General features: G+C 50.0%; 1 protein-coding gene across 1 annotated transcript; it reads left to right on the top strand.

Annotated features, from left to right (window-relative positions):
- Positions 1-227: 227 nt before the first annotated feature.
- On the top strand, positions 228-2,822 carry LOC119453940 (keratin-associated protein 21-1-like). Its single transcript, XM_037715973.2, has 3 exons — positions 228-329; positions 1,108-1,506; positions 2,703-2,822. Exons 1-2 carry the CDS (start codon positions 318-320, stop codon positions 1,486-1,488), a joined length of 393 nt encoding a protein of 130 aa, XP_037571901.1. The 5' UTR covers positions 228-317; the 3' UTR covers positions 1,489-1,506; positions 2,703-2,822.
- Positions 2,823-11,863: the final 9,041 nt, after the last annotated feature.

The following is an 11,863-nucleotide window of genomic DNA, read 5'->3' as shown; positions in this document are numbered from 1 at the left end:
TGGCGTCAAGCTTCGGAGGCCGTCCATAGAAGGTGGTGGTATAGCGAAAAAAATTAAAATACAAAGCGAGAGTCAAACACAGCGAAAGTCAACACGTGCTCCCGCTAGCCAGTATGGCGATACGAGTGGCGGCCTGCCTAGGCGACGGGCGGGGGCCTCCCGACGCGAAACAGGGGTTGGGCGAGGACAAGCGAAATGAGCGAAACAAAGCAGCGCGTGCCGCAACGTGCCCCTCCCAGTGTCGCCGGGGACGCTATATAACCGCACCCGCTCACGGGCTTCCACTAGTTGGAAATTCACTTCGACACGCTAACAACATGAACACCATCGTAAGTCACAAAAGGGTTTGCATCACGATAACAGAGTTTTTCTCGTGGTAAATGCTCAATCTTGAGGGAAATTGGGCACTGAGAAAGTATTAGCTCACATATTCATCTTGATTGATAATATTCTCATATGGACCAACAACAGAAATGCAGTTTAGACTTCCTCCGGGTTAATTGCGCAAAATGGCCAAGGCTTTATTATATATACTTATACATGCACATTTGGGGACGTTTCTAACAGGTCATTACTAAATCTTTACGAAAGTTTCCTTGCGTTCGCTAAAATATTGATGAGTGAGTTTCGCGATAGTAACACACTAGACGTTTGCTTCAAGCATCATAGGAACGCATCCACTCGATTCATGCACCCATTCGCATCCGGGAATGAGTACAAGGCAGATACTACAATGTGTAGTACTGTGATAATATTGCTCGATTCCTCCTCGGTGTCCTTCTCGTTAACCATGCTGCAATTGCTGGTGCAAAGACAGTAAAATCGATGACACTGTAGCCTCAAAATGCTGCGTCTTTTGCTATTGTGCTTTTGACAACAAATTATGATGCGTCATTGTCGCTGTGGACGGTGCATTCAAAGCAGGCAAATATTGCTGAATTTTAATGCAAATATTATTGTTCTGGTGTTTGATGTCCAGGTGAGCGCTGCATGCAATGCAGAAAGAAAGATGTACCCTAGTTAACCCACTGTGTTTCAGTTATAGAAAGAAATATGCCAGGAAGAGATAAAAGGTTGAGAATGAAGCCACTGCTCCCTCGATTGCAGACCGTTGTCGCCTTCTTCGGCCTTGTGGCCGCCGCCTGCGCCGGCTTCGTCGGCGGCTACGGCGGATACGGCCACGGCCTTGGCTATGGTCTCGGCTACGGGCACGGCGTCGGATATGGTCACGGTGTCGCTGTCGCTCCAGTTGCCGCTGTCCACAAGACCGTCGTCGCTCCCAGCTACAGCGCCGGAGCTCATTACGGCTCCGTCCATGCTGTCGGCCACGGCTATGGCCATGGTTACGGCTATGGCGGCTACGGTCACGGCTACGGACATGGCCTCGGATACGGCCATGGCCTCGGATACGGTGTCGCTCTCAAGGGTGTCGCCGTCGGTCTTGGCTATGGTCACGGATACGGCCACGGCTATGGCTATCATGGTTAAGCGTTATTTATTTTACCGGTGAGACATCAAATATGCATTCTTTCTGTCATTTCCGCTCTCAATGTGCGTTATTGAACGGGGCACAAAACATCATTAATAATTAGTGTGGCAGCATCCCATAATCACACCTGCGTATTCAATTTTATTCAAATGTTTTATTTGTTCAATAGTCTTATTATAAAACGTTCAGAGATGTTTTAGTACCATGCCCGAGCCCTTCAAGTCAACATTTTAGTAAGAAACTCAAATTCTGCTGCTAAGTTTTGGTTCACGGTGGTAAGAATTAAGACAATAGAAAAAAAAATGGCAGGCGGTGACAAGCTCCCAACGCAGGGCTCAACTTTAAGGGTTTGCTTACCATTCGCTTGGCTTTTGCGCTGTTTACTTCTATATGGAATTTCATAGAAGCGGGATCAGTAAATTGATTACAAGGTACACACGAATTCAGCGACTAGCAGAGTAAGCCAAAGTCTTGTGAATACTTCCTGTTGTCATCTCTACTTCCTTATTTTTGTCGCAAAGGGTATCCATTGATGCTACATTTCCAACTATAACTACTTTTACGCCCAAGCGTAAGTGGCTCACCAGTGAAGTCGGCGATACTTAGTTGGAAGCCGCGAAGGAAGCGATCGCCGGAGGAGGAGAAGGGGTCGTCCTGCTCCGGCGGCTGCTGCGTATGGTGCAGCCATGCGAGGCCTCTCTCTAAAGCGATCTGCGATGCGGACAGTCTAGGCGTACCGAGGGCCGATAGCTGCGTGTGTGCTATCGCACCTATACGCTTGCGCGTCACCCGCGTTCATGAAGTGAAACGTCACAGTAACTGATTTCATTATTTGAAGTAAATTTACAGTCATGTTACATCTCTGCGCTTTCTTATATTAATGGGCGTTCAGGCCATGTTTCCGCAACGTTAGGCGCGTGCAAACAATTTGTAGAGGCCTTGGGATTCTCAGGTATTTAATTTATTGGTGTAGACATCGAAAAACCGCTAACCACCTTTACGTGTGTAAATGTTCCATGGCCCTCGTGTACGATGGTTCACAAGTGGGATGACCATCGTTCTATATCCTACTCCCTTGGAAACTTGACGAATGAACGCTTTTGATAATGTTTCCCTGCTTTCTGCTACATTTACCGGGAGACACACTTGTCGTTGCTCTGTTTCTTGAAGCCACAGTTCGAAGTATTTGCACGCCGTTTTTTGTCATTTACAGGAGACTGGGAAGTAGGATCTTCAAATTGGCACCAGGCGCCTCGTGGGACAAGTGTCGTCGTGCAGGAGAAGTTAATAAAATTATACGCGATGAAAGCAATTTGGTTTGTTCCTATTTTCATCCTTGTCTCAAGTGTGGTGTCGTAAGCCACGCCCACCGACGGGAACACTGTGCGCCGCCGCCGCGCCGAGCTACCGCAGCAGCTGGTAAACCGTTTCCCGCCACGCCGAAGCTACCGAAAAAAGCGGGTGCGTGTCGCCTAGCAACCATCTACGTCATAACTGACGTAAAAACCCAGTGTCCATCTTTGGCCTCGTAGTTTGCCATGAAAGGGGCAGCGCCTTGTCGCATGAACTTTCGCTAGATATCAAGGGGCTAGCCTCCAACGCATTCGGCGTCGGCAAGGACCAGCGTTCCTGGTATGGTGCGAACCTTGGTTAGCCTTCCTGCGTTTGTGGCACGCCAGGAACTCTGTCGCTCGTAGGCGCCGACGTGTCAAGCGCTAGTCACACGAAATGCCGCGAAAGGGAACGTGCAGGTGCGGCCACTGCTACAGGGAGCTACAGGAAGCCCGTGGCAGCGCTCTGCGGAGCGCCACCACCGACGCCTCGTGAAGAGTTGGAGCGCCCGGCGCATCGTCTGCTACAGTTCTTCCCTCCGCCGCTCCCGCTTGCACTGCTTCGATGTTCGCATTGCTATGTTGTCAATGGTAACGAAGTTTGTTGACTAAAGCGCGATTCACACGACAGGATGGATTTCCGATTCCGCGAACAGATCAGCATGACGTAGCCCAGCGCCGCCGAATCGCCGAAACATGCCACACTGAAAAAAAAAAAACGGGCAAGCTTGCACTCGGTTGTGCAAGGCTTAGGCACAGTGAAATTGTCGACCCTCAAGTCTCACTGGCTGCTTCTGCTAGGTATTGATTGCTGCTAGGTCTTAACATGATTTAACTTAACTACGCTTGTAGGAAGGTATTCTCGAGCGATTATTTTCGGAGGGAGCTTCCCTTTCGCAACATTTCACGTGACTAGCGCTGGACGTGCCGGCGCCTGCGAGCGACAGCGTTCCTGGCATGCCACAAACGCAGGCAGGCTAACCAAGGTTGGCACAGTGCCAAGAACGCTGTTGCTTGCAGACGCCGAACGTGTTAGAGGCTAGCCACTCCATAACTTAGCGGCTAGCCACTTAGGCAGCCTTTTTTAACACGAAAGTGTTTTATTCCGGGGTCCACCAAGACTTCACTGACGTATTTCCGTCACGGAAATACGTCATAGAACATAATACAAAGAAAGAAACCAGAAGAAAAAGTTCCACAAACATGCAAAATTTGGGAATCGAGCCCACGACCTCTCGGTCCGCGACGATAGATCGCCGAGCGTTTAACCCATTGCGCCACAAACGCATTCGCAGAGAGCTACACAGACGCGCCTTATATATCTAACACTCCTCCGTGTACCCGCGCTCTTGCTCGGGGCGGTGCCGCCGCCTATGAGCAGAAAAGAGAAGTACTGCATTATGACACTAAAGCCCGGGATACATGGAGCGAACTTTCTCGACGAACTTCACGCGTCAAGTAACGACGCGGCGACACGACGCAGGATGTTTGCTGTGTTGCAATACATGCGGCGAACGCCGCCGCGCGTTGGCCGCCGTGTTGGCGGCGGTCCCGGCCGCCCGCTTCGAACTGAATTTGGCGTTGTCCTTGTAGAATTCACTTAGTTGGAAGCAAATGACTGCGTAAACGGCTTTCGCTTAGTCTCAGGCCGCTTCGACGACAGAGTATTATGGATAACCTTGAGTAGTTTTCGAGATCGCTTCTCGTTTCGAACGCGTCTAAGCCTAGCGAAAGAAATATCCGATGCCAACGCCATCTATCGGGGAAGTCGGGAGATAGGCATGACGACAGCATGTGGCCTCTGAGATCAGAAGATTTCTGTTGAAGGTTGTTGTAGAGAGCTTGCACTGCTTGTCTGTTTCCTCGCAGATCAGCGGATATGGGATGTACAAATACAACGCGATTCCTGAGAGATCATACTAGGAACTACTCAATCGGTGCAGAGACATGCAGACACGGCAACACCAACGCGATTGCAGACGACGCGAAAAGGCGCGCGCGCGCGAAACACCAGCATGCATTGCGACCGGAACTAGTGCCTCCTGATTGGCTGTCGTCCACCGCTGCGCGCTAGACGCTTCCGGCGGCGGCGTTCGCCCGACGAAAATGTTTGGACAGGCAGATCGGCTGCGGACGGCAAATTTCTTGACGCCGGCCGTCGGACGTTCGCCGCCCGACGAAGTTCTTCGCTCGGACGCCGGTTATTCGCTCCATGTATTCCGGCCTTAACGCGCACCGACAGTGAACGCTTCGGTGGTCTCAGTACTACGACGCCTCGATGCCAGCATTCGAAGGGACGCTGGCATCAAGAAGCACTACCAACGCCACCTAGGTGGCGTTCACCGTACTCAGCACAGCGGAGCGTGGCCTCCGCAATTAGCTCTGAAAATGTTTCTGAAGTTGATCGCGGAGGCTGCAATTACGACGCGCTGTACGCGCTGATTTGACTCGGTGACGATTCAGTTACGTGCTTTGTCTTGCGCGTTGTATTAGTGTGTCAGTTACGTGCTTCGTCTTTCGCGTTGTGCTAGCGTGTGCAGCGTAGTGCAGCTTCCATATGCACGACGGTTGCTCATGGTCATCGACGTTGGTAGTCGTGATGGAGGAGACGTGCCACTGCTCAGCGCGCCGCAGAGAGAAGAGAGGGGGGGTTGAGAAGGGAAGGAGCTGGCGCGCCGCCCTCCTGGTTGCCATGGCTACGGCCTGGCAGTTTCTTGACACAAACCACGAACCACAAATTAAGGCTGGCTTAAACAGCTTCGCTGTTAAACACCGGACACGAGGTGCTTCCGGCGTCACTTGCTGCAGCCCAACCGCTTCACGTTCTTCCTGGGACTAAATCGGCGCTCCGTCCCCGTCATGTAAATCAAGCGTAAAGTCCAGGTCATGTATGTGGCTTCATTCTTCTCGATGCAAAGGCGATAAAAAGCGAAGCTGCATCTGCATTGCCCAGTATAAAGAAAAGCTAGAGCACACCAATTCTTCGCAACGTCAGTGGGTTTATGGCAAATCCTGAAAGACACTGGCGCAGTTATAATGATCCCAACTTTTGAGATATTGTCATGTTATCTGTGACCCATCATAAAGAACTACCGAGTTTTTCTGCCGATTCATTGTAGGGTCGCTGCGAAATGAACAGAGGATGAATGCGGCGCGACTATTCCCCATGGTGATAAGATCAAGTATTAGACCATAGTTGCTGTCGTTGGCTTGGAACACACAAGCTGCGTGTGTCGCCTCCGGAATGCGTCACTGTTTCCTGCCACGCTGGATTATGGTACGACTGTTGTTGAGAGCAGTGCAACGCGCAGTGCTAATCGCATCATGGGCTCAAACAACACAAGCTGGATTTGTCGTCCGGCATGGGGGGGGAGGGGGGTATTCTCGAGTTCTCAGGGACTTTGGAGACACACCGCCGAAGGCGCACTTGGTACTGTGTGAAGCTGGGGAACTTGGCAAAACGCCAGAAACAATGTCGGCCTCAACCCGTATGCGTCTAGTGCAGTCACGCAAATCGCACTACAGTGAAAATAGCCACGTAAGTCATCGCCCAAGAATACTGACCCAGCTGTTTTCCCCAGATCTGTTCGCATAGTCGGGTGACTCCTCCGATTGTCGCTCAAGTGGATTTGCCATGGTGCCAGCCATAGTCCTCGGAAAGTGATAGTTCCGATTTCTTTTCTGTTAAATTCAAAGCACGGAATTTTGAAATCAGCATTATACTTTACAAAGCAATAAAACAACTTTAAAATAGTAGTTAGCAAATGAAAATTCCCTGGAAATATTATTCACATTCCAAATTATGTACGCCTGCATGCAGCATGATAAATCAATCTGCATAAATTTGGCTTTCGCAGCACTTGCACGAATACTCAGAGCCGCTAGTGCGCACGACCTATAAGTATACCAGCGCTCGCGCGGCGAAGATAGCGAAGGCAAGGAACCGTAGCCGACGACGCGCCGGGGGCTCTGCCTATCGCTTTGATTGCGCCAGCGCCGAAAGGTTTCGCGAGGCGCCAACGGTGGCGCTTCGCGGTGTGCTGCCACGTCTGCCATGGGCTCCCGTGTTCCCTGTAGCAGAGGCCGCGCCTGTACCTCCGAAAATGATCGCTCGGGAATACCTTCTCTACATGCGTAGTTAAGTTAAAGAAACGGGCAAGTTTGTTCTCGGTCGTGCAAAGCTTAGGCTAGCACAGCAAAACTGTCGATCCTCAAGTGCAGTAATGAGAAGCGATAGCAAAATTCTAGGCCAAGCAAAACCTGCTTACCAACTTAGCAGCTACCAAGTCACAGAACCTAGCAGTAAACAAGTTAGAACCTAACAGCAACCAAGTTAAGCCCTAGCTGAAACCAAGTTAATACCTAGCAGTAGCAGCCAGTAAGACTTGAGGATCGACAGTTTCGCTGTGCCTAAGCTTTGCACGACCGAGTGCAAACTTGCCCGTTTCTTTAACAGCGAAACTGATTAACCTGGGCGTTTGCCGTCAGGTTTAACTCCGGAATGTGGGCCGATCCTGGTGTTAGTGCAGAAAGGGCCCAAGCGCAATGGCACATACCCCTTCTTCTTCTTCTTTCTGGGGTTTTACGTGCCAAAACCAGTTCTGATTATGAGGTACGCCATAGTGGAGGGCTCCGAATTAATTTTGACCACCTGGGGTTCCTTTAACGTGCACTACAACGCAAGCACACGGACATACCCCTGTGAACTAGCAAAGCTGTTAAAGCTCGAGAATGGTCCATCGAGTGTACGCCGCAAACATCCGCCTGGCGATGGCGTCACCATGCGTCGCCTAGCAATGCTTCACCACAGCTGCGCCGACAGCGCCGAGCCTCGCCACAGTTGCGTGAGCCATCGCGCACGCCGCATCGCTTGGCCTTCGCTTTGCTGAGCCAAGATGTCACCGCACCGTGCGGAGTGGTTGCCGCGGCTGCGCAGAGGCGCACCTAAGCCGTGACGTCCCGGCGCTGACCCACGGGATATAAAGCATGGTATATGTAAACCCTAGCGTAGCTTCCATAGAATCCCATATGTCAAGAAAATGGCGAGTCGTTGCAACTGTCGCCATCTACGTATCGGGGGATCAACTAACAGCAAGCAAAAAATAAAAAAATAAAAAGGGACATCGCAACCGGAAATGGTAGTGACGCGAAGATCTTATGCTGCTTGGCGCGAAAGTTTGAGCTTCTTCAGCGTCCGGCATTTCGACCACTACACCAGCAGCAATTTTTTTTCGAGGCTGAGGCGAGCTTGCGACTCACCTCATGTGAAGCGCGAGCGCTTCATTAAACTACAGGAGTGGCGTATGTCTTAATGTGATCATAATTAGGCTGTTGTTGACGGCAACTGCTCCAGTAGGTTTCTTAGAATGGTGGGCGAATAGGATGTAAATAAATGACACTGCCACAGAGGTTTGAAAAGCAACTTCACATTTATTCGTCTAGAATATTGCCGACAATATAATTGACCACCCCGCAGGGGCGTCTGCGTCAGCAGGCGTTTGGTGTGTTGCGACACCACGGACCCGAGCACATGAGGGTCGGACCCTCCCGCGTTTAACCGTGCGTGGCTTAGCCGTGTCCGGGGAAAAGGGGATCCTGGGGGTTGAGCCGAAGCAGGGTGTTTGGACCTTTAAGGCCCCTCGGCAGAGGCAACACACCCCTTTGGCCTCGGCTTCACGTAGACGGCACCCCCGGACTGACCCACCCGGGGGAAATCGGTAGTTGCCTTTTCCTGTCCTCCTCTTCAATCCTTCGTCTTTTTCTCTCACTTTGAATCTTTCCTGTCTCCTTCTCACTTCTGAACTTCTGATTTTCCAGGCAGCTAGGGTTAACCTTGTGTGAGATAGCCAACCTTGGTTATATCATATTTGGTTATAGTGGTTGTGTACAGCTGGCGTTGGCAGGTCTTGTTCATAACAACCCTGTCGCGTCCCCTTGTTGGGCTCCACGGTGGGCGGCTGGCACCGCTGCCGAAATCATTTTAATCTGTATGGCATCCTCATACCCCAAACTCCCTGATCGCCCTCTTTTTAAAAGAGGGCGCACCGATGAATCCCTGAACTTCTTCGCAAAGACCACTGAAACTTTCCCACGTTTCCACGTGATTCATTGTGAAAACACTGACAAAAAGCGATAAACATCTCACCCTTAGTGTCAAAATGTCTCACTGAGGTCATTGGAAGTGGCTACAAAGCCACCAAGATGGCTAGTGGTGACCTTCTGATTGAAGTAAAAAGCAAAATGCAGTACGAGAAACTCACAAACCTGGTGGCATTTGGCGATAAAACCATATCTGTCAGCGCACACCGAACAATGAACACCGTCAAGGGTGTGGTTTCAGACAACGACCTCATGGATTTGACTGACGAAGAACTCCTGAATGGATGGAAAGAAGAAAACGTTATAAATGTACAACGCATAAAAATCAGGCGCGACAACAAAGAATTACCAACCAAACACATAGTACTTACATTTGGCTCTAGCACACTCCCGGATGCAATAGAAACAGGCTACCTCAAACTGCGTGTAAGGCCTTACATTCCAAATCCACGACGCTGCTACAAATGTCAGAGTTTTGGCCATGCCTCTCAAAGCTGCCGAGGACAACTAACTTGTGCGAAATGCGCTACAAAAGATCACTCTGCTGATGAATGTACTGCTGAGGCCCATTGCGCGAACTGCGATGGCAACCACCCCGCATATTCCAGATCTTGCGCAGCCTGGAAGAAAGAAAAAGAGATAATCACTATCAAAGTCAAAGAGAACATCAGTTTCAGGGAAGCACGACAGCGTCTTTCACCTTCATTTTCAATGAAAACTTCTTTTGCCGAAGTGGTGCAACAGGGGGCAGCATCACGACGGACCCCGGCGGTCGCCCAAGGCACGCGCAGCGTACTGAGGGGACTGCCACCCGCCCCCATGGTGGGAGCAGCTAAGGCTGCTCTGCCCCTCTCGAAATCGGTCACACCCGAGGCCTCCACTAGCGCTGGCAGCAGCCATCGCAGCTCAGAGGCTAAGGAGGACCCATCGGCCTCCGGGCTGGTGAGGCCACAGCCTTCGTCCCTCGAGGCGAAGGCTACACGACGTACACATCGCTCGTTAGAGCGAGTGTCCAGCGCTTCACAAGAGGCTATGGACACTACTCCAAGCAAAGTGGTGCAGCCAGCACCTAAAGAGCGGCCAAATTCTTTGGACCGCTCTAGAAAAGACAAAACCAAAATTACAGGGCCACAAACGGCTCTGTAGGCTAAAACACGTTTCGTTTCGTACACACAGCACCAATTTAACTTCATTATGGACACGAAAATTATGCAGTGGAACGTAAGAGGCCTTCTTAGGAACCTCGACGATATCCAAGAACTTCTTTACCAACACAATCCAAAAGTGCTGTGTGTACAGGAAACGCACTTAAAATCAAAACATACGAACTTTCTCCGACAGTATGTTACGTTTCGTAAAGATCGCGATGATGCTCTCGCATCATCAGGAGGCGTTGCCATTGTGATTCACAAAAACATAGCATGTCAACGTTTGCAGCTACAAACGCCCCTTGAAGCAGTGGCAGTTCGACTTGTTCTTCTAAACAAACTCATAACCATTTGCTCGCTTTACATACCCCCACATTACCACTTACACAAACATGAATTTCAGTCCTTTATAGACGAATTGCCAGAACCTTATCTTGTTCTTGGCGATCTCAATGCGCACAGTAGTCTGTGGGGCGACTCTCGTATCGATGCGCGAGGTCGTCTTGTTGAACAATTTCTTTTCTCCTCTGGCGCGTGTCTCCTGAATAAGAAGGAACCTACGTTTTACTGTATCGCAAACAGAACCTTTTCTTCTATTGACCTTAGCATAGCTTCCCCGTCCCTATTTTCTGAACTTAAATGGGAAGTTATCAAAGATCCTTACGGGAGCGATCATTTCCCAATACTACTTACAACAACCAAAGTAAATGAGTCTTCACCACAAGCCCCTCGATGGAAGGTTGGTACAGCCGATTGGGAGAAATTTCGCACTCTTACTAGTAGCATCTCCTGGGCTGACATCTCTTCGTTAGGAATTGATGCTGCTGTTGAGTATTTCACTACCTTCATAATTGATGCCGCCTCTAAATCCATATCCGAAATAAGTGGTGTGGCATGCAAACGCCGTGTCCCATGGTGGAACGACGAATGTAGGAACGCTCGTAAGAAACAGAACAAAGCGTGGGGGTTGTTACGTGATTCTCCTACTGCGGAGAATCTTATGAATTTTAAGAAGGTAAAGTCCGAAGGCAGGAGAACGCGCCGACAGGCCAGAAGAGAGAGCTGGCAGAAGTTTTTATCAGGTATAAACTCGTATACAGATGAATCCAAAGTCTGGAACAGGGTAAATAAGGTAAGAGGACGACAAACATATTCACTCCCTTTGGTAAGCACACAGGGCGACAGCTTGGAAGACCAAGCGAACCTCCTGGGCGCACATTTTCAACTAGTGTCCAGCTCATCGCACTATTCCGAAACGTTTAAACGGTACAAAGCCAGAATAGAAGGACAGAAGCTGGAACGAAAATGCAAAAAACATGAGCCATATAACGAGCCATTTAGATTAGCTGAGCTACAGGCATCACTAAACTGCTGCAATAATTCTGCTCCAGGAGCTGACCATGTAATATATGAAATGCTGAAGCACCTTCCCCATGAAACACAGAAAACTCTCCTTTCCCTCTACAACACTGTATGGTCTTCCGGTGAGATCCCGTCTGCCTGGAAAGAGGCCATAGTGATCCCTATCCTGAAACAGGGCAAGGATCCATCGTCTGTTTCGAGTTACCGGCCTATAGCACTAACTAGCTGTCTCTGCAAAGTCTTCGAAAAAATGATAAACCGTCGCCTACTACATTTCCTAGAATCAAACAAACTACTTGACCCATACCAGTGCGGTTTTCGTGACGGTCGATCCACCACTGACCATTTGATACGTATTGAGGCGCAGATACGCGAAGCTTTTGTTCACAAACAGTTCTTTCTGTCTGTATTCCTAGACATGGAAAAGGCCTACG

This window comes from Dermacentor silvarum, chromosome 5 (assembly GCF_013339745.2).
Source record: "Dermacentor silvarum isolate Dsil-2018 chromosome 5, BIME_Dsil_1.4, whole genome shotgun sequence".
NCBI classification, from domain to species: Eukaryota; Metazoa; Arthropoda; class Arachnida; order Ixodida; family Ixodidae; genus Dermacentor; species Dermacentor silvarum.
The sequence above is the reverse complement of the archived record's forward strand: the minus strand, read 5'-3'. Positions and strand labels throughout refer to the sequence as shown.